The sequence below is a fragment of the Capra hircus genome, chromosome 8, assembly GCF_001704415.2.
Source record: "Capra hircus breed San Clemente chromosome 8, ASM170441v1, whole genome shotgun sequence".
NCBI classification, from domain to species: Eukaryota; Metazoa; Chordata; class Mammalia; order Artiodactyla; family Bovidae; genus Capra; species Capra hircus.
The window spans coordinates 79,234,245-79,261,252 of NC_030815.1; the positions used below are offsets into that span (position 1 = coordinate 79,234,245).

Consider the following 27,008-nt stretch of genomic DNA (forward strand, 5'->3'; position numbering starts at 1 on the left):
CTCCAGCAGGTTAGGCAATTGGCCAGAAGAGCTGAGCCAGAGAAACTGCAGGGGAGGGTTTAAAAATGTGAGATCCCCATGACTGCACACAGAATTTATGCAAAATGCAAAAAACCCTCTTATGCAATATAAGGCTTGAAAAAAATCAAGCAAAAATAAGAGAATTCCATTTAGGAGGTTCTTTAAATTATTTTAAGGAGGAGAATTAAGATTTCTAGAGGGGTTCCCATCTCCTGACTTTGTAAAGCTGACAGGAGCTCGTGCATTTAGGGGAGTCTACAGGGCACACCAGTATGTCTTTCATATAATGGTTTCAGCTAAATAAGACTTAACTCATTTAAGAGCTAAGTGTTTTTAAAGAGAAAGGTGTTTTTATGAATAAGTTCTAAATATTACTGCAGGTATTCCAAAAATAAACTCTCTCCATGGAGAGAAATTTAATGAAGAATGCTGTTTTTTATGAGAAAAGGTATTTTCCTCAACCTCTGAAAACTAAACAACATCAATAACAATTCATGAAAGGACTGAATCTAAAGATTCAGAAATGAGAACAGCAAAGAGGAAAGGGGGATTTACATGTCACTTGGAAAAGACTTTTTAAGCATTTAAAGTTATTAAGCAATTTACAAAGAAAATAAGGACACAGACAGCTATTCCTTTTAGTTGCATAAATAATTAAGAATTTTTATCACAGCACTTAAAAAACTCAGATAAACAATTTGGTCCCTTGGAAAGATCTACTGTAATGCATGCAAGATTCTCGCTATCTACTTCACCTTTGGGGTCAGGCCTACCTTACATGTAGAAGCTGAAAAAAGACTGAAATAAAAAGCATGCTGTTAGACTGATAGCTTAAAAAAAAAAAAGGCGGGGTGGGGATGGGGATTAAAGATAAATATTTTGAGATACCTTCAATGGCAATGCGTTTTTTGGGCCAATCCTTTGATTCACGAGATATCGATTCTTTGACACGGATACTTATCACTAAATCAGCCAAATTAAATTCTAAAGCATAGAATCGAAGCAATTCTACCCAGAGTTGCCCAACTGGTACTGAAGGCTGCTGTTTTGAATCAAATATTAATGATACCTATTAACAGCAAAGAGAAAATATACAGGTTATTTCAGATGTCAGTACAATCTGAAAAATCAGCGATCTTCAAGCATCAAATTAAATATATCCGGAAAACCTTAGCAAAGATATGAATCGGCAATCTATCTTGATAAATCACATTCTAGGTTCTATTTTGATTGTGAGAAAAAACAGCATTCCTTCACTGAATTCTGGGATTAAAGTTATGTTAATAACACCTAGTCAGTACCATAGGAATAGACAGGCAGCACATAACCAGGCAGCACTTCTAATTTTGAAGTCTTAAGGGCAGGTGGCGAGAACTGGGCTTCACTGCTACTCCTCTCAGCACTGAGTTCTCCCTGTTCCTGCCGCCGGAGGGCGCCTTTATGCCGTTAAGACACAGAAATGGACTGCAGTTGTTTGCAGAGAGTGGAAGGAAAAATGCTCCTCTCACTTGCTTTGAGAAGTTACATTAAGTTCATTGGTTCTTCCAGCAGCAACTGATTTTAAAGTCGAATAAATAACCCTTGATTTCAGAAATTAATACAAGTTTTCCACTCACAGACTCATGATAAGATGTGACATACTGTGATACAATAGAGTGGAAAGTTCAAAGGACTTAGAAAAGAAAAAGAGGGTCCAAATACTGACTTTGTCACTTCACAGGTTTTGACCGCTTCATGACTTAGCTTCTTCATTCTTGGACTGGCAGTATAACTCAGAAGCGAAGAGAACTGGCTTTTGAATGGGACATGCTAAGCTTTCAAATCCAGCTCTTCCATTTACTAGCTGTGTCTGATCCTGGTGATGGTATATAAGCTGTCTAAGCCTCGGTTTCCTCATCTGAACAATGAGGATCATAGTACCCACCTCATAGGGCTGTTGGGAGGACTGAGTGAGAGAGAGTCTGTTAAGAGCTTAGCACAGTGCCTGGCACACATGTTCAAAAAATGGTCGCTATCATTATCTGCAGAGTAGGGATGATACCACCTATAACACAGGATAGTTATGAGGATTAAATCAGAAACAAGGGAAAGCATCTGGTAGACTGGTTGCTGTCTGTATTTTTTCATTTAGGTATAGTCTTTTTAAATACAAGAAATCCATTTATCATTGAAACCATGTCACAACTGTAAGATGCTCTTAAGAGGTAATTAATTCAACTCCCATATGCTACAAGAGAAGGAACTGAAACCCAAAGAGTTTGTGTGGCTTGTGTGGCAAAAGAACAATGTCTCCTGATCCCAGGCCAGTGCTCTTTCACCACACTATGCAATGTCAACACTGTCCAGACCTCACAATTTTAGAAGTGGCAGCATGATTCATCTCTGCAATTAGCATTCAAATGCAAAGATAAAAGTATTTAACCGGTCTTTCAGCAGTAGCCTTTCCTTCTAGGGTATACAAATTTGCCTCCAATTGCACTTTAGTATATCAAGCTTCAAAATAAGTGGTGTGGTCATAGATTTATTCAGTAAATCTCAACACAAAGGTTCTGTGAAATAAGATAAAGTCATCAGGTGGATTTACAAATTAAATCTGATTAAAAATGTAGTTGTTTGTCCTCAAACAACAGTTGAGGACATGGAGAAAACCCCAGAAATGGAAAGTTCCATTAGATCTCACCTCTTTATTCATATATTCAACATCTCTCTGAAATGACTTCACAATATCATAACATGGAACTTAAGAGACCTCTGACATACCTAGACTAGTGGTACTTACATTGTTGTTTTTCTAAAAAAACATGGGAGAACACTGTTTTTCAAATAAAGTAAGACTAGCAGCTAGCATTTACTGAGTGCTTACCATATGCTCGGCACTGAGTTAAGCATTCTATAAATCGATGACCCTATGAGAAGGTACCAATATCATCTCCATTTACAGGTGAGGAAACTGGGGCACAGAAAGATTAAGCCACCTGCCCAAAGACACATAGCTAGAAGTGGGTGAGCTGGGATACAAATTCAAATATTCTGGCTCCACAGTCTGTGCTCTTAGCCAACACTGGAACCCCAAACAGACAAATGACACAAGTGGTGTGTTCCGGTGGCAGCTCAGGTAGGGTGCCACCACCATTCTCTTCCCTTCAACAAAACCAAGAATATGTGATTCACCAATATCTCCCCATTTTAGGCCAGAGTAAACAAGGACTACAGGAGTGACATGACCTGTTGTGAAGAGCTGGGATTAGAATCCCAGTCTCAGAGGTATTTTGTGGATATTATTGTCATTTTATCCCAAAGGGATATGGGAAAGCTCATGGAGTCAAGGACTGTTTACCAATTTGGGTCAGAATCCTACTGTTAGGTTGCTTAGATCTGTTGTTTGAAATTCTAATGACAGCTTGTTCCTTGTTCATAAATTCTCTTTCTCACTATTAACTTATGAGTAAGGACAAGTATACTACCATAGGCTTATTCACTGTTATTTTAGCAATTTGAAGTTAACTTTTCTTATATTTAAACCTCATAATATAACCTAAGACCTAAGCTCTTGGAGGATAGATAGGAACTTATTTTTGAATTCTCAGCCTCTTTCACAGCACCTTACACAGAGAAGAAACCATGTAACTGTGGATTCAATGATTTGCAATTTTACCTTTTATTCCTTGTCTATTCAAAGAACTGAACAGGCTAGAAATTAAACAGTTATGAAATAGTTAAAGATAGCTGAGGAAAGAAGAGAGGAAGACTAACTCATAAACTCCACAATTAACTACTGATTTAAAAACAAACGGTAAGACCAGACATGAGAGAGAACAGACCTGTCCCCTTTTAACGGCCATCTCCTTTGGTGCCTCCTCTTTTGCTGAGTCCACATCCCCTGCAACATTATCAGTGTATTCCCAGACCACAGAGTCTTTCTCAATTTCTTTAAGGTTGAAATTTCCTAATTTGCTTAGTGAGAATCCTTCAATCTAGGAAAAATTAAACACGCATTATAAGGCAGAAATGATTTTAAAATAATCAGAGCATATTAATCCTGGAAGAAATGAAAAGTGACACAGTTCACTCAAAATATGAAAGCCATCTTTTATCAAAAGATTACCTTTGAGACATCTGTAAATTTAAAGAGATAAAAAATCAAGGTTTTGATTTGCAAAATGGTGATTTTTGGAAATAGTGAAGTGAAAGTTGCTCAGTCGTGTCCAGCTCTTTGCGACCCCATGGAAAATACAGTCCATGGAATTCTCCAGGCCAGAACACCGGAGTGGGTAGCATTTCCCTTCTCCAGGGGATCTTCCCAACCCAGGTCTCAGGCATTGCAGGAGGATTCTTTACCAGCTGAGCCACAATGGAAGCCCTTTAGGAAATATTTTTTCGTAAATAGTCTTAACAGACCACGTCCTAGGCCTAAGGCCACGGTTCTGGTATAAAACCACCTAGGCCCAAACCTCACTCTCTCAGGCACTAGGTGTGAGACCTTCAGTAAGGTCCTTGTTTTCTTTTATGTCTCAGGTTCTTGTAAAAAGGGGTAACACTAGCATCTCCTTAATGGGATAGTTAATAGAAAAAAATAATGGACAAAGCATTCAGACAGGGCATGGCATATAGTAACTGCTAAATAAACATAAAGTTTTTCTTTGGACATGGTTAAGATGCTAAAGAAAAGCATAGGCTCAAAAGGTCTAAGAAATGTGGAACAAATGTGAACAGATTTCTTTACTGTAGGTATAGTGGGATTTTTCACAGCCTTTAAACATGCTAACGTACGTAACAAATTATGGGTTGGGGTATGACTGTGGTAGCCTGATTCTCCAATGTATTTTCACATTAAATGGACAACTTCTGTGGTTTACCTGACAGAATAATCCTAAACCATAAGGTCCCCTGCTCATAAAAATTTCCTTCTAACTCAGGATGAAATGTGGTCTTTTCTAGGGCCTAGGTGGTGCCTCCCAGGTGGCTCAGTAGTAAAAAATTTCTACTGAGTAAAGCTTACTGATTTTTTTTTTCCTCTAGAGCCCTAAGCATACTAAGTCATATTGTTAAAACTCCTGGTGAAATAATTCCAGTGCTTGCTCTGTTTCTTCAAACTATGACTTTGCCTTTTAGAATGCCTTATAATTTTTTTGTTGAAAGCTGGGTAAAACCTTGTGGTGTGAGGTTTTTTCCCTTTATCTGACTGGAGTCAGGCAATGTACTGTTGTAGCTGTAGATGTCAAGGGGCTATAACTTCTGTTGGTATCCTTGTTTTTGTCTCCTCTACTGTTTTTGGGTTTCCCGAGAGACTTCTTAAATGAAATCTTTCTACTATAACCTCATTATTACACAGGAGGCCGAATGATGCTGCAGTAAGCTGTGAAGAGAGGCGAGATATCCTATAGTTCTATGAGGTCTCAGTCTTTTAGTGAGACTGGATCCTGGGCTGCAACTGTTACTTCGTGTTTCTCAGTCCTGCCAATCAGAGGTGAGACAGGGAACAACAGAATGCTGGAGTCGGCTATTTTTCCTTGCCCCAGGTCAGTCAGGCCCTGATAAATCTCAAGGTGGCTCAGTTCAGTTTAGTTGCTTAGTCATGTCCGACTCTTTGTGACCCCATGGACTGCAACATACCAGGCTTCCCTATCCATCACCAACTCCCAGAGCTTGCTCAAACTCATGTCCATTGAGTCGGTAATGCCATCCAACCATCTCAGTCTGTCATCCCCTTCTCCTCCAGCCTTCAATCTTTCCAGCATCAAGGTGTTTTCTAATGAGTCAGTTCTTCACAACAGGTGGCCAAAGTATTGGAGTTTCAGCTTCAGCATCGTCCTTCCAACGAATATTCAGGACTGATTTCCTTTAGGATCTCCTAGCAGTCAAGGAACTCTCAAGAGTCTTCTCCAACACCACAGTTCAAAAGCATTAATTCGGCGGTGCTCGGCTTTCTTTATAGTCCAACTCTCACATCCATACATGACCACTGGAAAAACCATAGCTTTGACTAGATGGACCTTTGTCGGCAGAGTAATGTCTCTGCTTTTTAATGTTATCTAGATTGGTCACAGCTTTTCTTCCAAGGACCAAGCGTCTTTTAATTTCATGGCTGCAATCACCATCTGCAGTGATTTTCGAGCCCCCCAAAATAAAGTCTCTTACTGCTTCCATTGTTTCACCATCTATTTGCCATGAAGTGATGGGACCAGATGCCATGATCTTCGTTTTCTGAATGTTGAGCTTTAAGCCAACTTTTTCACTCTCCTCTTTCACTTTTTCATCAGGAGGCTCTTTAGTTCTTTGCTTTTGCCGTAAGGGTGGTGTCATCTGCATATCTGAGGTTATTGATATTTCTCCCAGCAATCTTGACTCTAGTTTGTGCTTCATCCAGCCCGGCATTTCACATGATATACCCTGCATATAAGTTAAATAAGCAGGGTGACAATATACATCCTTGATGTACTCCTTCCCCAATTTAGAACCAGTCCATTGGTCCATATCTGGTTCTGTTGTTTCTTGACCTGCAACAGATTTCTCAGGAGGCAGGTAAGGTCGTCTGGTTTTCCCAGTCTCTTTAAGAATTTTCCAGTTTCTTGTGATCCACACAAAGGCTCTGGCATAGTCAATAAAGCAGAAGTAGATGTTTTTCTGGAACTCTCTTGCTGTTTTGATGATCCAATAGACGCTGGCTATCTGATCTCTGGTTTCTCTGCCTTTTCTAAATCCAGCTTGAACATCTGGAAGTTCATAGTTCACATACTGTTGAAGCCTGGCTTGGAGAATTTTGAGCATTACTTTGTTAGTGTGTGAGATGAGTGCAATTGTGGGGTTGTTTGAACATTCTCTGGCGTTGCCTTTCTTTGGGACTGGTATGAAAACTGACCTTTTCCAGTCCTGTGGCCACTGCTGAGTTTTCCAAATTGGTTGGCATATTGAGTTCAGCACTTTAACAAGGAGGTTCAGTTCAGTTCAGTCGCTCAGTCGTGTCCAACTCTTTGTGACCCCATGAACGGCAGCACACCAGGTCTCTCTGTCCATCACCAACTCCCCAAGTTAACTCAAAATCATGTCTACTGAGTCGGTGATGCCATTCAACCATCTCATCCTCTGTCATCCCCTTCTCCTCCTGCCCTCAATCTTTCCCAGCATCAGGATCTTTTCAAATGAGTCAGCTCTTCGCATCAGGTGGCCAGAGTATTGGAGTTTCAGCTTCAACATCAGTCCTTCCAATGAACACTCATGACTGATCTCCTTTAGGATGGACTGGCTGGATCTCCTTGCAGTCCAAGGGACTCTCAAGAGTCTTCTCCAACACCGCAGTTCAAAAGCATCAATTCTTCCGCACTCAGCTTTCTTTATAGTCCAACTTGGTTCTGGTAAAATTGTTGCCTTTGAGGGCAGGCTTTTACCTAAGACAGCAGAATGTTCTAGACAATGTCAAATTGACAACCTTTTTCCTGGATAGAGGATTTTTCTTGGATCTTTACCCTGAGAACCTGGTGGGCATTTCTGGAGATAAAACTCATGAAATGAGCACCCTATGAATGGGCCCTCTGCTGTTTTTCCATTTTCACGCTTATCCAAACTGAACTTCCAGAATCACAGTTTTCTTAGCCTGGTAATGGTTCCAGAGGCAGTATTCTGTTCCTGGGTTTCTGCTCTGACAAGTTATATACCTGCCTGTCTCTCTAACTTGGGGAACAGTGGTTTTTCCCATGACCCCACTTCTCTGATGGATCTAGTAAGAGTTGTTGATTTTCAGCATGCTCAGCTTTTTTCTTTTTGTGAGGATGGAGCGATGACTTTCAAGATCCTTATATGGCGCCCTGGATTGATCAACAATCAGTCAGAGATGTGCTGAGTGGCCAGAAAGAATTAAGGGTTCCACTTCTCTGTATTTTCCCTCTTTGTTCTTTTTCCCCTTATTATTTGGTGGCCCTAGGTCCTCTGCCCAGAAAGAGGAGTGGCTTTTCTACTAGTAAAGCCTTTATGGTAAAGCCACTGAAAAACAGGAACTCACTCTGGGTTGGTCATTTGCTTAATTTTGGGCTTCTCTCTAAAGTCTGAGTTTTTCAGTCTCCAGAGCCTTCACGTTGTTATTTTATGTGTTTTATTGAGAATTTACAGCTGTTATTTCCAGAAGGATCACTTGTTTAGGAGTTCAAACCTTCACCCAATAAGAGGAACTTGACTTTCTACTGAAGGGGAAAAGGACTACATCTGTTCTCCTATCTTGTTCCAGGAGATCCACATTCATGATCTCATTTCAAAATTTCTCAGGTGAGTCTTTCCCCAAGGCTCAGAGATTAAACAACTTGCTCAAGGTTATAAGGATTTTAGTGGCAAATCCTGGGTGACTTTCAGGGCTGGCAAGCTTTTAACACTTGACACTACTCTTCTTTCTACTGTATTATCTGGCATTCTTAAAGTGAAAATAATTGTTTCCTAAGAGTTAAGTTTATATAATCTAAAATAAGAATGATTCAAAAAAATATTTACTTGGAGACTAGCAAAATATTGTTGTAGGGGATAAAAGAGGCTAAGAAGACAGGGTTAAGCTAGTCATCATTCACAACTCACATATCAGTATCAAATGATAATAAAATGGAAATTTTAATTGGGAGTAAAAGGTCAGAGAGATAGTCTCCAACATGAAAGAGATCTGAGTAGGTTGGGAGAGAATGGCCAAAAGATTTTTGAAAACACAGATCAGAGCACAGAAATATGATAGTCTAAACTTCTTGACAAAGAATCTCATCTTATTCACCCATGTATTACTTTCAGGGCTTAGTACAATGACTAACATACAGAGTGATTTAAAGATTTTGAAGAAGTTAACAGTTTGGATACTTTCATACACATAATTTTGAGGTTTTCAATAGATTTTCTACATGAACAGTGATATATAATATCTGGCATGAACAAGGCACTGAATTTCTTTTCTGTATTTTTGCTGTATATTTTTGATTAATACTCTAGCAGAAACCAGCACACTGATACCTAACTAGTTTAAAAAGGTGAAGACTAAGATCACTTTGGGTCAGGCAGTAGTCTGCCTTATTTGATATATGCAGTTCAATCCAGTGTTTGACCACTATATACTTTTCTCATTAAATTTGCAAAAACAAATGGCATAATCAAAACCAAATTCTGTCATCTTAGAGAACTTCTAGTATCACTGCCAAGGAAATAACACACTTGGCTATAGACAAAGGTATTCATGTTTCTCTTAAGCAAATCCTGAGGAGATTCCCATCACCAGAAGAGAAGCGCTTTTTTCCCCCTACATCTTCACATCAGTGACAGATGCCCACTTCAGGGAAGATGAAGACACAAGAAAAGGCAGATTTCACTAAGACAGCAGTGATATGGCAACACAGCCAACCTCTTTCTCAGGCATTTTTTTGGCCCAGGAGTCCAACTGGTTTGGTTGTATCTTAAACTCCTATCTCTCTTGGATCAAAGTGAAAAGAAAACTTCAAAGACTTTTTCAAAGACTTTCGTATCAGACTTAGGTCTGATGAAAAGGGTTATTTGTCAACTAAGGGTTGACTTTGTTCTCTCACCCTTTTTTCCACCAGAACAGATTAGCAAGGATACCCTGAATTTTTTCATTTCAGTACCGCAAGCACAAGGAGAACTCTCTTTAGGCAACTGGGTTGCAGCACAGCAGACTGCAATTCCTAGAGCCAGGACAGTGTTTCTGCTTCAGCCTTTGTTCTCAGGGCCTGCCTGATAAAGGTCCTTGCTTAATTCTCAACACATTTAGTATAAAGAAAAAAATTCCCTAAAATCTTGTTTTATATATATATAAGAACTACGGCTCTGGAACATCTCCTCGTTAAATGATGAGAATCCTGCATATGGTAAGAAGACAAGTAGTTAAAATACTGGATGTATCTTTTACCAAGTGAAGCTTTTTATAAAATAAGGATATACATAAGACTTTTATCAAGGAATTTCACCTAGGGATTAAAAGTGAGGCATTTCAAGAGAATGAAAATAACCTCGTTTTGATTTTGAGATGGCTCCTTCTTGAATCTTACTATTTGAATAAATCAGCTCAACTTTAATTTATCCAGAAAGAAAGAGTGGTCACCTTACTGAAGTCTTATTCATCTTAAAGATTACAGCAAAATATTATTTAAGAGATGACTTCTAAGTTCTACATCTGTGGTATGAGTAGCAATCTCAGCACTTACATTTTCTTTTGTTTCACAGGGAACAGGGTAGAAAGAGAACAAAAAGACCAGTAAAAGAAAGTGATAGCGAACTGAATGCTTTCTACAGTCTTTCTGGAGGTGATATATAAATTCAAGTATCAAATTATAAAACTGTACCCAAAGAATTGTGTAGCAAATGATAATGCAGGTTCACATTCTGTCTGTAAACCTCAAAAATCATGTGCTCCATAAATTGTAAGTTTCTTCAGTTTAGAAAAGTTAACAGTCTCCCTAGCAGAGTATACGGCAGCATCTTGTAGCCAAATACATTAATATTTCAGCAGTGAGAGGCATGAATTTTCACAATAATAGGATAAATAAATTCATGTCAGTTCTGGTTAGGTTTTTAGACTTTGAAACTATGCTCAAGGGATTGTGGCTCCATAATAAAATCAATATTGGATACATAAGCAAAAAATGTTTTATACCCATGATCCTAGATAAACAGGCAGAAGGGGTTCTTTCCTCTGTTGAAGAAAGAAAATGGCCATCAGAGCAAACACATAAGGTGGTAAACCTCCTTCTTCAGGGCGATCTATACTGCAAAGCTACAAACGAGAGAAAAGAGGATAAGCATTCTTTTGTACCAACTTGTCATTTATGCAGTTTGGTCTAAAATCTGTTAATTCATTTCCATTTATCATGTGACTTACTCTTCAAAATGAAATTCCACAATGACAAAATACCCAACTTCCTCATACTTGTGTTGTAAACACATACTGTGGTTTTCAGTGAGTTTCCACTTCAAATTTTTCATTTGTTAACTAAACTCACTTGTGAAAGGCTCTAAAAATCTATTTATTTTTTGATATCCATGGTAAATCCATTCACTTGGTTAAAAAACTTGTTAATGAAGTCAAAATAATGATTCAATCCCAAACATAAACCAATTGGCTTTGCTCAGTTTAATGGCCCCCCTCATGCTTAGCTGCTACCTCGAAAATGCATGCTTTGGTCAGAAACGTAATTAGAGGAAAGAAAGCAGGCAAACCAATTAGCACTAGGAGAAAATAACAACTTAGTGATGAAGTAGGAGGCTGCTTTCAAAGCACACCATATTGTGATTACCAATTCACTCAATTAAGAGTGGGGCATCCTCTGTCCTGTTGCATCTTCGACTCAAGCAACAGGAATTATGTGTTGTCACTGCCATGTCCTAATCCATAAAGCTTTTGGCTTTTTTCTACACAGAATCTCAAGTTTATAATCGTGATGGGACCTTACATTTTGGAGATATGTGATGCTCTCGTGTTCATCTGAGCATTTCATTAGGATACCATGTTTAAAATACTGTAGAAATGTAAAGCAAGATCAGATAGTGGCTTTCATTTTTTGGGAATCTTCGGGTATATTATTGGGGCTTCCCAGGTGGCTCAGTGGTAAAGAATCCACCTGCTAATACAGGAGATGCAGGTTCGATCCCTGGGTTGGGAAGATACTTTGGAGGGGAAAACAGCAACCTACTCCAGTATTCTTGTCAAAGTTCCACGGACTGAGGAGCCTGGAGGATTGCAGTCCATGGGGTTGCAAAGAGTCAACATGACTAAGCAAGGGTTTATCATTGGATGGTATAAGAGGCTTTATCTTAACTCTCCTGTATCTGAGACTCACTTCAGGAAACTAGATAAAATGTAAACGTGTAGGCTATACCTCAGATTTGACCTACAAATCTTAATTTTTAATAAGTATCATAAATCATTGATCTTTTGAACAATATGCTATAGTCAAACAGAAACAATAAGTTTTTCTTTCTATATACATTAAACTTTCTAATACTCAAGATGCCAACTCTCTTGATGTCTATAAATATGCATCCAAACATTTAAGATTAAATGAACCATGTAAAAATCAAAGTGTACTGCTTAAGCATATGTAGAATATATTTATTCATTTAAAGAACTCAAACCTACCTTTGCCCAGTACCTAAATGCAATTACCAGAGGAACCAGCTTTGATTCTAGTTTTCCAAGGGCAGTTAAATGATTTGTTGTCAGACAAGCATTTTCATTTCCTGCGCTCACTTTACAAAGAAGACCACTGGTGAGGGGTAGAGGGTGACAATGAGAAGGAAAAAGAGAAAGATAAAGTGTTATACAGGTATCAGGTTTCTTTTACACTATCATCAACTAATTTACACTGATAATAAATACCTTAAAAATGAAAATAAACTCATTAAACCTTTATGGGTCATTTAAATAACTGGCTTAAAAAAGATAGGGCAGCTATTTTCTGGGTAAACTTTATTTTTTAAGAACCAAAACTGTCACATTTTCTTATATTAAAACAGTTTTTAGGGGGAAATGCAAAGAAGTATAAAATGTTTCAAATGGGAGTATAAATTCATCTTAGTAGGAGCAAAAGTGTTTTCTCTAGCTGGAGGAATCTGCTTGATGGTGACTCATTACAGCCTACAAACCACCCATCTACAGTGGGAATGGGAGTGTTTCCAGATGGAGAGAGAGAGCTGGGTGAAGTCATACCAACTGTTTTCAGTACTGTTTAAAATGCTGCTAAAAAGAATGGCAAATAAAGGTGATCAGAGCAAGTAACTATTTGATAGTTTTTTTTTTTTACTGAAATGGATCAAAACGCTTCCTTTCTATATTTTTTCCTTTTAAGTACTTTTCTTCTTTTTAAAATAAAATACCTTTTCCTCTTGGGTTAAACACCAACAGTAGAGAGAGAAAGCTAATAGCAAGCTTATGAAATTAACCACATAGGAGCTTGTAATTCTAGAAACTGGACATTAAGATGTAGTAAAGTACAAGTGCTTTTGGCAAGCTGATACTTAATAAACAGCTTAAAAAAACAGAGACCTTTGCTTTTCTCTGCACACCACCACTGGCACCCGAGCATGGAAATCTGCATCAACATCAATAAAAGAGTCTGAAAAAGTAAAGAATATTACATAGATTAGTTAATTAAGCCTTTGTTTAAAAGCACAATTAGATAAAGTACAAGTACCAGCTGCGTATCATCTGTTGGGTCTTTTGGAAGACCATTACGCAATAAAGCTCTTAAGAGATGATTATGAAATAAAAATGACTTGAAAAGGAAAAATATTATATTCAACAATCAAGTAATCACATTAATTTAAAACTCTTATTTTACAAAATTAATGTCTGATTAGAAATGGCTACATTATTGAACCAGAACATTTAAATGTTAGGTCACTAACATAATTATAAATACGAACAGGACAATAAAAAACAAAACTGCTGCAAAAGCTACTAAAACATGTGGGATCAAAATACATACTGACTGAAGTAAGAAGAAAAGTTTAAACATTTCATTCAGTCAAAACAAAAAGGATGGGAAAGACTAATTCAGGGATGAGACAATTTAACCAGGCCTATGGAAAGCACACAAGCTGTCAAGTCCCAGTTGGACATTACTTTGGACATATGATAACATACCCGGGAATAATTATTTGTTGATTCATTAATCTGAGTTGAGTCACACTATTTATTATTCATAAAGTATTAATTTGAGCCATGGAATATAGATGAACATCCTTTGGTTTTAACTTCAAGAGTAAATTTTACATATTTTGACTCTTATCAGTCTTAGGCTAGGGCCTGTATAATCTTTACAAGTTGTGACATTATCACCAAGCAAAAAGCTTTACTTCCAAGATAGTTATTCTGCATAGCAGAACAACTAACAAGACTCCAATTAACCTGCTAATAATTCATGGGCATTTGCTTTAGTTTTTTGCTTGGCTATTACTCATATAAGTAAATCAAAAAACATGACTTCCTATTTTCAAAGCTTGAAAAATAAGATATATTTAAAATTATAGACAAAAGAAAAATTTAACAACCAAATATGGAAAGAATTTGGCCTTACCATTGTTCTTTAAACATTCTTGGACAAGTAAGAGAACATCTGGCTGAGACATCTAGGAAATAAATCAATGAATACATCAAATAATTCATAAGTACTTTGGCTTCACTGAGATAACACACAGTCATCTGAAGTTACCCAAATGCCTCTCCAAACTAGAACGCACCTTACTACCTGAGTAAAGAACTAATCATTGTGCTATGTGCACACAGACACGGAGATGAGCACTGAAAGATGACGACTGTGGGCAAAAAGAGACTGACTACTCAGTTAACTCCTGATTCACTAATTCATGAGTTAATTAGCCTCTCAGCAAATCTCCAAGTTGTGGCTGCTGCTGCTGCTGCTGCGTTGCTTCAGTCGTGTCCGACTCTGTGAGACCCCAGGGACGGCAGCCCACCAGGCTCCCCTGTCCCTGGGATTCTCCAGGCAAGAGTACTGGAGTGGGTTGCCATTTCCTTCTCCAATACATGAAAGTGAAAAGTGAAAGTGAAGTCACTCAGTCGTGTCTGACTCTTCGCAACCCCATGGACTGCAGCCTACCAGGCTCCTCCATCCATGGGATTCTCCAGGCAAGGGTACTGGAGTGGGCTGCCATTGCCTTCTCCGAAGCTGTGGCTAGAAGCTGTCAAACTGTTAATACTATACTATTATTCTGTGAGACTACTTCAACAGATTGCTTACTGGTGTGCTCACTTCTGTCTTCCCTTTCTCTAATCCTTGCTACACTGGGAACCAAAACCACTTAAAACCACTTAGATCCAGTCCTGACCATCCTTAAAACTCTCTGTCTGGCTACTTAATGCCCTTAGGTCAAAATGAAATTCCAGCTTCCTGTATTTTGGGATCCAGGCTACATCTCTATCCTAATCTTATGCTCCTCTTTCTCTAGGTCCCTTCACAGCCCTAACAATTTTCCCTTGAGCTCCTTGAACAGGCCATGCTCAATGCCTGCATATGATGTGCTTTAAAGCCAAAACACTCCTTCACTCTCTCCATCCCTTTTCATCTTTTAGAGTTCAGCTTAAATGTTATCCATTCAAAGGGGCATCAGGACTGCTTGTTTTCTGTCACAGAACCTTGTTTGTCTGAACTGCTCTCATTATAATTAATTATCTGTACATAATTACTTATCTCCTTCACTAGGTATGAATTTCATGAAGAAGCAATCATATTTTTTTTGGCCTCTAGAACCTAGTATAGTCTTGGCATATCACACAGACCTGAGGAATGAATGAATGACATGAAATCAAAATAACTGCCATGCTGCTAAAATATTAATTAGAATTTAAGGTTAAAAGAAAAGTAAAATCTTGGTCAACTGACCAGGTAGCTACAGCAATTGGGGATGGCAAGGAATCAGAGTGTGAAATACAAAATTTGGGGGAGGAGGTCAGAAATCTTTATTTCTATTTTTAAGCAGTAACCCAAGTAAATGGGCATAAACCATTTGCAAACTGGCCTGCAGGAACCACCAGTAAGTAAATGAATAACCTATTAAAGTGCCTTCCAGTTTTAAAGTTCTGACTCATCAACATCTTTCTGAACCATGTTTAAACCAGAAATCTAGGCTAGGTGCAGTTCTTCAAAAGTGTAATTATTTTTACAAGGTGGGTGTATATAAGAGGAAACTCAGGAACAAATCGAGCTTCCAGGTCTTAAATGTTTATATGTATGTATGGGTGTGGGTATGTGTGTATATACGTGTGTGTGAGCTTGCAGGTCTTAAATGTTTATATGTATGTATGGGTGTGTGTGTGTGTATATGTGTGTGTGTGTATGTGTGTGTATATACACATACCACACCCATTTGAAATCTGAAATCCTTCAGCTGCCACTGCAAAGTTGAATTGTCAAGATAATTGTCAAGATAATGTAATCTTTTCAAGTTAATAGAGCTAAGTAACACCATCAGATTCACATGGTTAAAAAAAACCAGTGTTTGAAGAAAGCATGAAAGATATGTAGAAAAGAAGAAATACTCTTTAAAAGTGAAGGCATGCAGAAGAACATTAAAAAAGATTTTTCAGGAAAAAATTATACTTTTAAAAACAAAGTAGTTTTAGAAAAAAAAAATTACACTTAAACTGTCCTCAAACATCTAAAATATATCCACATATAGCTCACATTTAGAGGAAAAAAACAGAACTTCCATACCACTCTCTGAAAATTCTAACATTTATTTTGTACTTACAATGGCTGGAAATTGAATGTCAATGTTTATATCCGAATTTTTGAAACCCAATCTGCTACAGGATGACCCATATAATCTCAGAGAACAATCTAAAAAAAAAAATTTTTTTTAATAAATAGAAGTTATTTATAAAGTAAAATTTCTCAAAAGTTAATGCAAGACACTGCTATTTCAGAAATGGAACCATCAATTAAAACTACACACAAAAGAAAAACAGTATTCAAGTCTGGCACAATGAAAGGACACGAATGGGTGACTCTCTGCTCTTGCTTTCACTTTTATTTTACTTAAAAGGGAAGACTACATTGACTGCAGTTTACCTTAATAGCCACTCTTTTCATACCAGTTGTAAAATACATTAATACTTCCTTTATTCACATTTTGCAGAGAAAATACTAGCTAAAATGATTTTTAAAATATGGAAGTCGAAAAGAGATGTCTAACTTTGTTATATGTTTATAAACCTTGGAGTACACTGAAGAGTTAAGGCAGATACTTCATTCACCTTTTTGAAAGCATACACAGGTGTAATTTAGTATAAAGATCATGGTTCAGTAAAACAATAATCATAAAAATCAGCATTATATTATTTTCAATATAAATACTCCTTATATTATGAACAAAAAGTTTAACAATACAATCTTTTCAGGAAAACTTTAGAAAGTGATTTATCACTGATATAACTTAAAATGTTAGGCAGCAAGCGAGTCACTCTTTAGAGGAAAATGTGTGTATGGGTACCACGTATATTTATTTTATGGCATTTTCCCCCCAATGTTTTACTACTGTTGGGCCAAAAAAAGGAACTTTGTATCTCTTTTCTTTCCCAGGTTAAGTCAAGTAATTTATTTGGGTTTTAACAATTTTCCAAGACAAAGTACACTCAATTTTACATTGGAAATCTATGGCAAAAATCAAAATTACAAATGACATCTCAGGAGCTTGTCTACAACATCAAAGATGAGATACCTTATATAAGGAAATGAATAGATTCTTGTTCTTTATTTTTTCTGAACACAAATATATGAATATGAATCATACTATATGAATATTTCAGTAAAATGAATAGTTTGATGGGTAGTACAATGATAAATTCAAATAGTGATTTCAACCCTGGCTGTGGATTAGAATCACTTGTGGAGCTTTCTATAAAAAAAGTCTTTCATGGTTCCATAGACATAACTTGGAAACATCAATTCAACAGTGCACAAAATTTATTATACATTAGTTTCAAAGCTCATTTTAGATGGTGCAATTCTTTTAAGCATGGTTAAACAGAACCTTTTCCGGAAAGAGATAACTTGAAAATGACTCCAGGACACTTAATTTTAACGCAAAATATTCTGTCAATGTACATAGGTAGAAAGATGTGGTGATCATTTTGTAATGTATACAAAATATTGTTATCACTATGCTGTATACCTGAAACTGATATACTGTAAGTCAATTATACTTCAACTAAAAAAGGAACTGAACTGAGAGATGGAAAATAGAAAGGTAAACAAAACACATACACAAGAGTCCCACGGTGCTCTAATAATATGGGACATGTAAACGAACACGAAATTCACAATGAAGACAGGTTACTAACAACATACGTAAAAGTCTTTGCTACCCTAGGGTAAGCCAGGAAAAACAAAAACATAAAAAAACAAAAAAACTGAGAGCTTTAGAACATGGTAAGTTGATTTCTATTAGGCAAAAATTACTAATGGTAAGAAAAATGAATGGGGTATTTTAGGTAGCTAAAAAGAAAAACAAATCTAGAAAATACCTGGTAACTTGTGTTGGAACACATTTTCCATGATACGTTTAATTTCTAGTCTCTGTTCCAAGTTCTCATTGTGTAAGCCAAACTCCTGTACCACTTTGTCAATGGCAATACCAATTGCATTTATCTGGGAGGGTGTAGGCGGGGGTAACGTGGTGAGCAACTCTTCCTCTTGCTTCTCCTTTTAAGATCAATGTTGAGATTAAAAATGACTCACACCATTTTTACCTTCTACCAGTCACTGAGACAACACCCTGCACAGTACCCTCGAATATTTTTCTCAGCCCTCCTTTTCCCTTTAGCTGTGTTAGTCTTCATCTTATCAAACACACACACACTTCTTTATGCACATAAAATAGAGGGAAGGGAGGAATAGGGAAAAAGTGTAAGGAAAGAACATTAGAAACAGTAATGGCATATTATTTACTTTGTTATTATTGGCATAAGGACATATATCTAGGTCCTAGCATTGGCTTCATTCGTCCTGATACTGTCCTAAGGAAATTCACAAGACTACCCAGCAAAACATATCTGACCAGTATAAAGTATTCTGGTTAACATAAATTCAGTAATATAAATAACCAAATTATTAGTATCACAGTCTTAAGGAAAGTCATAAAGATGACAAGTAATAACTGACAAACATATGTGTTTAGGTTACTTTACACTTACCTTAATGTTTTTCTTGTGCCTCTTCTCTTTGATATGCTTATGAGCAAATGCAATGGATTCAATTAAAACATCACAAAGTTTGCAGGTGTACTTTGCTGTAGGGTAGTTTCTTGGTCGCTACAATTTGAAGAGATTTACAGACATGTATATATTTGTATATAAATACATATTTAGAGAGACATGTAGAGAGAAAGATGTACAGAGACAAAATACAGGTAAACAAAAGCTGGCCAGAAGATGATTTCCTGGACACTTTTTAAATTGTTAATAAATTACTGTCACTATCATTATGCTAATAATTGTTTTTTAAAAGAAATTCTAAAAAAGAAAAAGAAACTTTATTAAATCAAACTGAATATCACTTTTGATCTATATAATTCATTGGAGCACATGTTCCGATTAGTAACATAGTTTAAACCAAAACAAGGATTTTAACTAACAAATAAAGCTGTTACCCTTTTCAGCCTGTCGATGCAGTCTCTTTTCAGCCGCTCCTCAGCCTGCTGTAAGCCCAGCAGCTCCTTCGTTGAAAGCACAGACTCATCGATCACAGGGCCTTCCAAGTCTCCATCCTGTTCATTTTCGTCATTTCTAGTTCTCCGTGGCTTCCGAGGTCTGGACCTCGGTTTCTTGTTTTCTTAAGTTAGGGGGAAAATATTGGCGATACTGAATAACCCCAAGCCAAAAGCAGAACTTACATATTTATTCATGAAATCACGTGATAGCTGAATGACACCTGAACACAGAGCAAAAGGGAAGGTACACCTCTCCCATGGATAAAAAGCTTAAATGCTCATTGAGCACCTCAACATGTGGATACACTAATCCACAGAAGCCACCTTTTTGGAAAACAAAAGACTTCTAGTTCAACCATAAAATCTGATTCTATCATTTCTTCCTAGTATACTGCTGAGTTTACTCAACAATAGTAAAAATTATTACTTGAAAGCAAGTACATCAGTAATCCTAATGTAATTAATATATCATAATATAACGTATAATGTACATATATTTAATAATTTCTAATATACCTGTAAGGATACTTGGTATTCAAAAGAAAACTGTCCACATTTGCTTTCATTTTTTGTAAGTAAACAACCCCACTGGAGTAAAGATGGACAGTATTATCTCCAAAGAACTGAGAATACAACTTTATTCTTATCTGGAGAAAATCCATCACTGAATTGTAAATCAGGCAATCATAGAATTGGGCCCTCCCCCATGTTAACCTCAAGAAATTGAAGCCAAAATTTTATTTACTGAAGATAACTATTAACCATTTTATCTTTACTTTCATTTTAACTTCTTTGATGAGCCTGCAACAGAGCACATTTCAAATGAAAAAACAAAAACAAAAACAAATTAGCAATTGAAATAAAAGCTTTCTGCAAGTACAGACTAATTCATCTGCTTATAAACTCTGCTGTTAGTTCTACAGTCCTTGTAAGTAATAAACAAATCTGTTCCTTTTTTAAGACTTAGGACTTTTCAACCTCAGTAAAACTGAAGACGTTTGTGCAATTCATCTACAAAAAAAAATGTTCTAAATAGCTTCGGTAATTTCCATCAAGTTCTGAAAATGAAGTTGCTAGTACCATATAAAAGTAAAATGAAATTCATTTCCTCAATTAAAATTATGATTAAGCGGACTGAATAGTTTTTAAATGGCTTACCAAAAATTATTCTCTGAATATATAAACCAACTGAAATGCTCTGCATGAAGCAGCTGCCATGACAGGTTTTCAGTGGAACTCATTACTTGTAGAGCAGGTACAATGAATCAGTTGATTGAAAAGAAATTATGTTGGGAAAGGGAGGTATAGGACTCTTAATTTTTAAAAAAGCTATCACCAACAGCTCTGAAGGAAAAGCAGCATGCAATGTACTCAGACTACCCTGAGATGAATATAATGAAATTCTGCCAACAGCTTCAATATTATGATAAAGCAGCAATTAAAAAAATAAAGAAGTATTAGGACAAAGTTTTTATTTTAATAGGAATCAAAATGGACCAAACAAAATAGTAAAAGACAAATAGTTAAAATCAGTCTATTGCTTTTTAACACACCCTCTATTCACAACTAAATAAGCACAATCTTTTAAGGGTAGTACTCCTGGTCTGCATAAAGCTTTGAGATAAGCAATTCTTTTAACTCAGAGGTGTGTCTATTCTAATTTGTTTATCATTACAAACTCTGAATAACTGCATCTAACTTTAGTATTCCGGGCAGGAGTTTCTTAGGCAAAACTCTCTTTAAAGATTTACACTGAAACATGTAACACAATCAGAAAGATCCACTGTTGGTTCACCAAAACAAAAATTGATATGGAACCAGATTACTTTTTCACAAAGGCTTCTTGCTATATTTGCTATGTAATCTTTCTAGAAAGAGTAACTTTAATTTCTCTCCAAAAGTAGAGTTAACTTATTTTACAAAGAGAAGTGGAGGGCTGCAGAAATTTTGCCTGATGATGACAACTGCAGCTACCAATATTGAGTATTTTTTCATGCAGCAGATGCAACGTAAGCACTTTAGGAGGCTTCAGATTAATCTCTAAAGTGATCCTATCATGGATGCTAATATTATCCCCAGGATACAGATGCATAAAATGCTGGTCCAAGAAAGTATCTTGTCCAGGCATACATGACTAAAGCAAATAAAGGGATATGAAACAGAGATTAGAGCATGGATGGAATTCTGAAATTCATCTATCTAACAATACAAGAAAAATCCTTTCTTGTAGGAAAGCTATTCACATCTAAAATATAGAACTCCCTTTTATTTTGTAAAAAAAAAAAAATTAAATTAAATTAACCAGAACTGACAAGGTTATACAAAATCCTAAACTGAATTTCATAGTCCTGCATGGTAAAAACAGTCAAATGAAATCTCATTGGAGGGAATCAAGGAAGGCAAAGCTGGGTATTGCTAAAACAAATTTCCATAATTACTTAGAGGAAGACTACCTGGCTCCTCCCAGGCTCTAGGTAGTAATATGTATTCTCTACATACAGTATTCCAAGTTTCTCATATTTTATTTGAATATGGTCCATTATTCCATTTACAAAAGACACATGAATTTGAATGGATGTTTCCAGCTAAGATCATTAATGGCACTGTCCCAACTATATTAAGTTGGCAATCTAGGATATTTGAGGAATGAAGTAGGTAGGAGCAGTAAAGTGAACTGGAAAAGAGAAACTTAGTATCAAAAAACAAAGCAATGCTACGATAATTTTCATTACATCTTTTCATATCATTTAATAAGAACCTTTGTTATTAAGGTATTCAGTTCAGTTCAGTCCAGTCGCTCAGTAGTGTCCGACTCTTTGATTTAAGAAAATTTCAGTTCCTTTAATGAGAGCCTTTTAAGGATACTCTGAGTATCCTTAGGTTATACTTTAAAGTTTATAAAAGTTTATACTTTAAACTGAACTTGTTGCTACAGTAAGTAATATTATGCCAAAGCTTAATATTTTCTTTGCGAAGATTTTTAAAGGAATAAAAACTGAACAGTCCTTAATTTCCAAACTGAAAGCAAACACCTGCAATTTCATATAGCGAAAACATTGGGCATTTTGGATTGACTTCAACAAAAAGATAGTAAAAATGCAGGTCCCATTCAATATCACTTAAGGTTTCCTTTTAAGACTAGACAGGAATACAGAAAAACTGATTTTCAGTCTCTTATAATATCTATCTGGTGGCAAACTTTTGACCTGTAAACCTTTCTTTTTATAATGCTGCTCAAAAGCAACCTTTTCTTAAAGACCAACGATTAGTAACTAAATTAAAATATCCATATCCCACTTGGACACAGTAATAAAGAACTACTTAAATATACACAAACTTCAAAAGCCCAGAAATTTTGAATACATGTTCATTTCTCTCTGTCAGATTCCAGGTCAGTGAGGCTGAGCTCATGGCCAGAGCAGCACAGTACATGATTTCAGTTCCACTTCCTCATCTACCACTTTGCGTAAACAAGTGGGGACAAATTTAACCTCACCGGAGACACAGCTACCTGCTCTGTAAAACTGTGCTTCTACCTTTGATACATCATGACAGCACTGCAATTCCTTCAAGTTCTTTTCAGCTTAAAGATTTACAAGGCTGTTTGATTCTTCTGTTTCTCTGCTACGTGGACAAAATCTATCTGTTTTTTGGAAGAAGGGATAAATAACAACTTTGGGGCAATTATCAAGCACATAGGATCCTTAGAATTGGGTTTTGGTTTTACTGAAACTAAAAGGCAAAGCTTTTAACTGAATTTCCAATTTTTTAACCAATGTTTTTCAACCTGTTTGCCATGTTCACTTTTGAGGAAAAAAGAATCTTGCACTCTCCTCCTGGAGACATTGATACTTCACGCAAAAAAATGTGTATCCCTCTGTACCAGGAGATACATGCAGTCTATACTATGTTTTTGTATCAAATAAGTTTTTAAGCTTTACATTCTGTCATTTATATTATGGATACATACATAATCCAAGTACAAAATTACAATATATAGTTTAGAAAACACATACATACCACTCAGAAATTATGATATATCCCTAGGGGGATATGATCACCCTCTTCTGTAAAAAGCACCAATGGGAAACATACTTTTACTAAGGTAAAACGAGCCTTGTGGCAAAGTTAACTTTTAAAGGGATCAATATATGCAGTGTGTTGAAGCTTCCCAAATAACATGATTATCCTTAAAATAATCACATTAAATAAGCCAAAACTATGAAAAATTGGAACTGCATTGCTGAAAATAATAAAGCTCCTCTGAATGAAAAATAAGACATTGCTGACTTCAGGGTTGTAACTTGACAAGTTGGAAACATTACCAGGGCTTCCCGCTTCCATTTCTGACATGATGTCCAGGTTTGTCAGCTCTTTATGAAATAGTCGTCTTACAGTTCTGCAGCCTCTTCCATCTTGCCACCTATATCCATCTTCACTTTCCTGAAAAGAGTCTCTTCTTGGTCGGTTTATAACAGGGATTCTAGGTCCAGGTTTGTATTCTCTCCAACTGTCTGAATTACTGGCAAGTTCATCAGATAGCCATCTCTTACTCTGATCTTTGTGGTTGTCATTGATCCAAGTGGGTTGACTGTAAATTGGGTTCTTAAATGCATATGGATTGTTAGAAACAGCATACGGTCCTTTTCTGGGAGTATTCCCATAGTTCCCTGGTGTTACTTTTTTTTTGGGAAGGCCTTTTTCCATTTTACTGCTATGGCCTTTAGCATAATCATCCATTATTAAATAATCTTGTTGGGGGTGACCCCTTCTGAAATCCTCATCATCTGTAGTCCCTCGCTCTTTAGGACGCCTCACAAAATAAGGTTTTGTGGCATCTCCCATGGTCTTTGACTTCAGTTTTCTTCCTCTTCACCTGAAAGAAGGTGTTTTGGAGAAACATCAAACTATCACTATAACAAGGCATCATATCAAATTCACAAAATATCACACACTCATTGTACAGATGTATAAAAGCCTGCAAGAAACCCTTTTCCTAATTTCCATCACATTCCAATAATCAGTGCATTACATAGAAGTGGGAGGCTTAGTTTTATAATATCTTCATAGAAATTAGTACTATTTAATATGAAGATGAAAACTAAATGTCTTAAAAACTGTAATATTAAAAAGTCACTCATACCAAGCTGGTTGGCGTTTACCTATATAACGAAAGCTCTTTTCTTCAGAACCTTTCCCCCCTCCGCCAAAAAAAACAAATACCTCACCCCGAGCCTATACTTCAGAGAACTCCCCAGTCTTTTGAAAAAACAAGCTGGCAATTACTTTCAAGTGTTAATAGAGAGTAACCGAAACTTTGTGGAGGCAGTACATCTCTCGACTTCACTTTTCAGTCCCTTCTCGGTACCCTGGGGCCTCGGCTCCGCTCGCCACTATTCAGACCGACAGGCTCCCATCGCTTGGGCTACGGAGAGCCTGGGCTTCCGACCAAGGCTCCGCTCCGGTCTGAGGGGCTGGCTTTACGACCAAGGGTCAACTCCCGCTAACCACCCCAGTCCTCATTTCCCCACCCCAAACAACTTTGGTTTTGTCATGAAACAGCAATTCTCCTTCCTCGATCCCCAAGTGACCGCCCCACCCCCGATCTGCCTCAGTTTCCATCCTTTGAGTCGGAGACGGAAAAACAGGAGGCGTCTCCGCACTCCTGGCTACGAAGCCACCGCGGGGACCAGGAAGCAGGAAGTGACCCGCCTCCTCGATGGGGTTCCGGGGTCCCCCCCAGCCGGACAGGGGGTTGGGGGCGAGTGCCTCCACCCCGATCCCTTTTCCTCCAGTCCCCGCAGGGTTTGACACAAAGTGAAGGTGCGGACTCAAGCCTGAGAGCTCAGTCCTCGCCGGCCTGGGGGATCCCTGGTCCTCGCAACTGAGGCGAGGAGGCCGGCAGAGGATGGAGTCAACGTACCTCTCGGGCCAGGCCCGCCCTCAACTCTGGAGACCGGAGAACCCACCGGAGAGCCACCCCGGACGCGAGTCTGAAAGGGACACAGGGGAAGAGGCGCCCAGGAACACTCACCACCTCCGCCGCGGCCCCCCGCCTCTTCCTGTCCCGGCCGGGCTCCCTCTCCGTGTTTTCCTTCAGCCCCACTTCCGGCGCTCAGCGCTGTCTCATTGTGCGCGATTGGGAGGCGGCGGTGCCCCCGCCCGAGAGCTCTGTCTCGCACGCCGGAAACGCCCGCCTCAGCCGGAGGGCCGCCCACCGCCCCGCCCCTCCCGCTTCCGTCGTCGCAGACGCTGCTGCGCCCCCGCGTTTAATGGGTGTCGGGGGTTCGGTCGGGTTCGGGGCTTTGGCTATCAGCTCTTGTTCGCTTGGAGGTGTCCTTACCTCGCTTCCTCTTTCTCCTGGATCTCTAAAGCACCGGGAAAGCGTTCGGAGGAAGCCTCTGGTTCTCCACGGGGAGACGCGGGGCTCGTGGTCTGGGCGCAGCAATACGCCCGGGTCGGCTCGGAGGCTCGGCTTTACCCCTGGATGCTTGGGGTTGTCTGTGAGCAAGTTCAGCCTGGGTCTGAGGCCTCGTAGCGCTTGCTGTTTTTCTGATAATTCGAATGATTGACCGTCTCTGTGAGGTCTTAGTTACCGACTCTCTAGAAACGCTAACGTTTAAGCGTCCACTGTTCATCCAGGTCTCCGTGTGGCTCAGGGAAATGCCGTCCCTCCCTCTCTCCCTCCCTTAGATTGTGCGGATTAGTTTCTCTTAAAAACAAAATCTTGTTTTGAAAAAAATGTATAATCGCATAGAATGACCAAGGAGGGCATTCATACGTGAATTTTTGAACGGAGAATTTTCTAATGGAATTAGCAACTAACCTGTATTCCTTTTTTCCCCCTCTGTCTCTTTTCTGTTGAGTTTACCTTCCTTGCTGTCTATCTGCCGTGTTATAAATACTTTGAAAGCCTCGAGCAACTAATTAGGGAGTGTCTAGAAAATGCGATAGTTTCAATTTATCTGCTTTTTAAGAGCATTTAAATTTAAATCCGTGAGATTCTGTGGGGATTATGGTCTTAATCCCCACACGTTCGTACTGGCTGTTGCCAGGCAACGTTGTGAGTGCTTTACAAATAATTACTCATTTAATCCTCAGGACAGCTCCACTGGGAAAATATCATTATCCCCATTTTAAAGGTGGGGAAATAGTGTTCATGGTGAAGTAAACAGAGCCACTGGAGTCCAAACACTAATAAGACAATCTGTTCTTAACCACTGTCTATACTAAATGTGATTTAAAACAGGTGGGTACAACTTTTGTATAATGCTTTTTCTAGATGCTTTAGTTCTGAAAATACCTGATAAGCCAAGGCTCTGACAGGCAGACATTGACCTTTTATAAAGAGTCCAAAGGGAGTGTGATGATACATGACTGCATTTATTACATGGGCCACCACACCTAGTCGACTAATTCTGTATGGAAGAACTGGTTTAGGAAAAGTTGGTCTTGACTGTTTAGAGTTCTGGAGGAGTAGTAGAGGATATATCTTTTTAAGGGTCTAAAGTATTTTTTATTTGTATTTTTAAGGTTGGTTTGATTACTTTGGGGATGTTATATGGAGGGAATACTGAGTTTCTTTGAATCTTTGAGGGCTTCCCTTGTGGCTTAGCTGGTAAAGAATCCGCCTGCAATGCGGGAGACCTGGGTTTAATCCTTGGGTTGGGAAGATCCTCTGGAGAAGGTAAAGGCTACCCACTCTAGTATTCTGGCCTGGAGAATTCCATGGACGATATAGTCCATGGGGTCGTAAAGAGTCCGACATGATTGAGCAACTTTCACTTTGA

The 27,008-nt window shown here is 38.0% G+C and overlaps 1 protein-coding gene across 13 annotated transcripts in view; it reads right to left on the reverse strand.

The window, feature by feature from the left end:
* ZCCHC6 (zinc finger CCHC-type containing 6) overlaps positions 1–25,879 on the reverse strand; it is a 58,280-nt gene extending 32,401 nt beyond the window's left edge. For 9 of the 13 annotated variants that reach the window (XM_005684132.3, XM_013966168.2, XM_005684130.3 and 6 more), the window contains exons 1-12: positions 25,142–25,365; positions 23,544–24,094; positions 19,159–19,340; positions 18,704–18,820; positions 18,035–18,212; positions 16,261–16,349; positions 14,070–14,121; positions 13,037–13,106; positions 12,131–12,257; positions 10,649–10,768; positions 3,843–3,995; positions 910–1,090 (exon numbers count right to left, since the gene is read on the reverse strand). In XM_005684132.3, coding sequence (XP_005684189.1) covers positions 910–1,090; positions 3,843–3,995; positions 10,649–10,768; positions 12,131–12,257; positions 13,037–13,106; positions 14,070–14,121; positions 16,261–16,349; positions 18,035–18,212; positions 18,704–18,820; positions 19,159–19,340; positions 23,544–24,063 — 1,789 coding nt within the window. In that variant the 5' untranslated portion in view covers positions 24,064–24,094; positions 25,142–25,365. Of the gene's footprint in view, positions 1–909; positions 1,091–3,842; positions 3,996–10,648; positions 10,769–12,130; positions 12,258–13,036; positions 13,107–14,069; positions 14,122–16,260; positions 16,350–18,034; positions 18,213–18,703; positions 18,821–19,158; positions 19,341–23,543; positions 24,095–24,504; positions 24,720–25,141; positions 25,381–25,561 lie in introns of those variants that run through there. The other 4 variants (XM_018052455.1, XM_018052450.1, XM_018052452.1 and 1 more) reach the window with 3 other exon arrangements.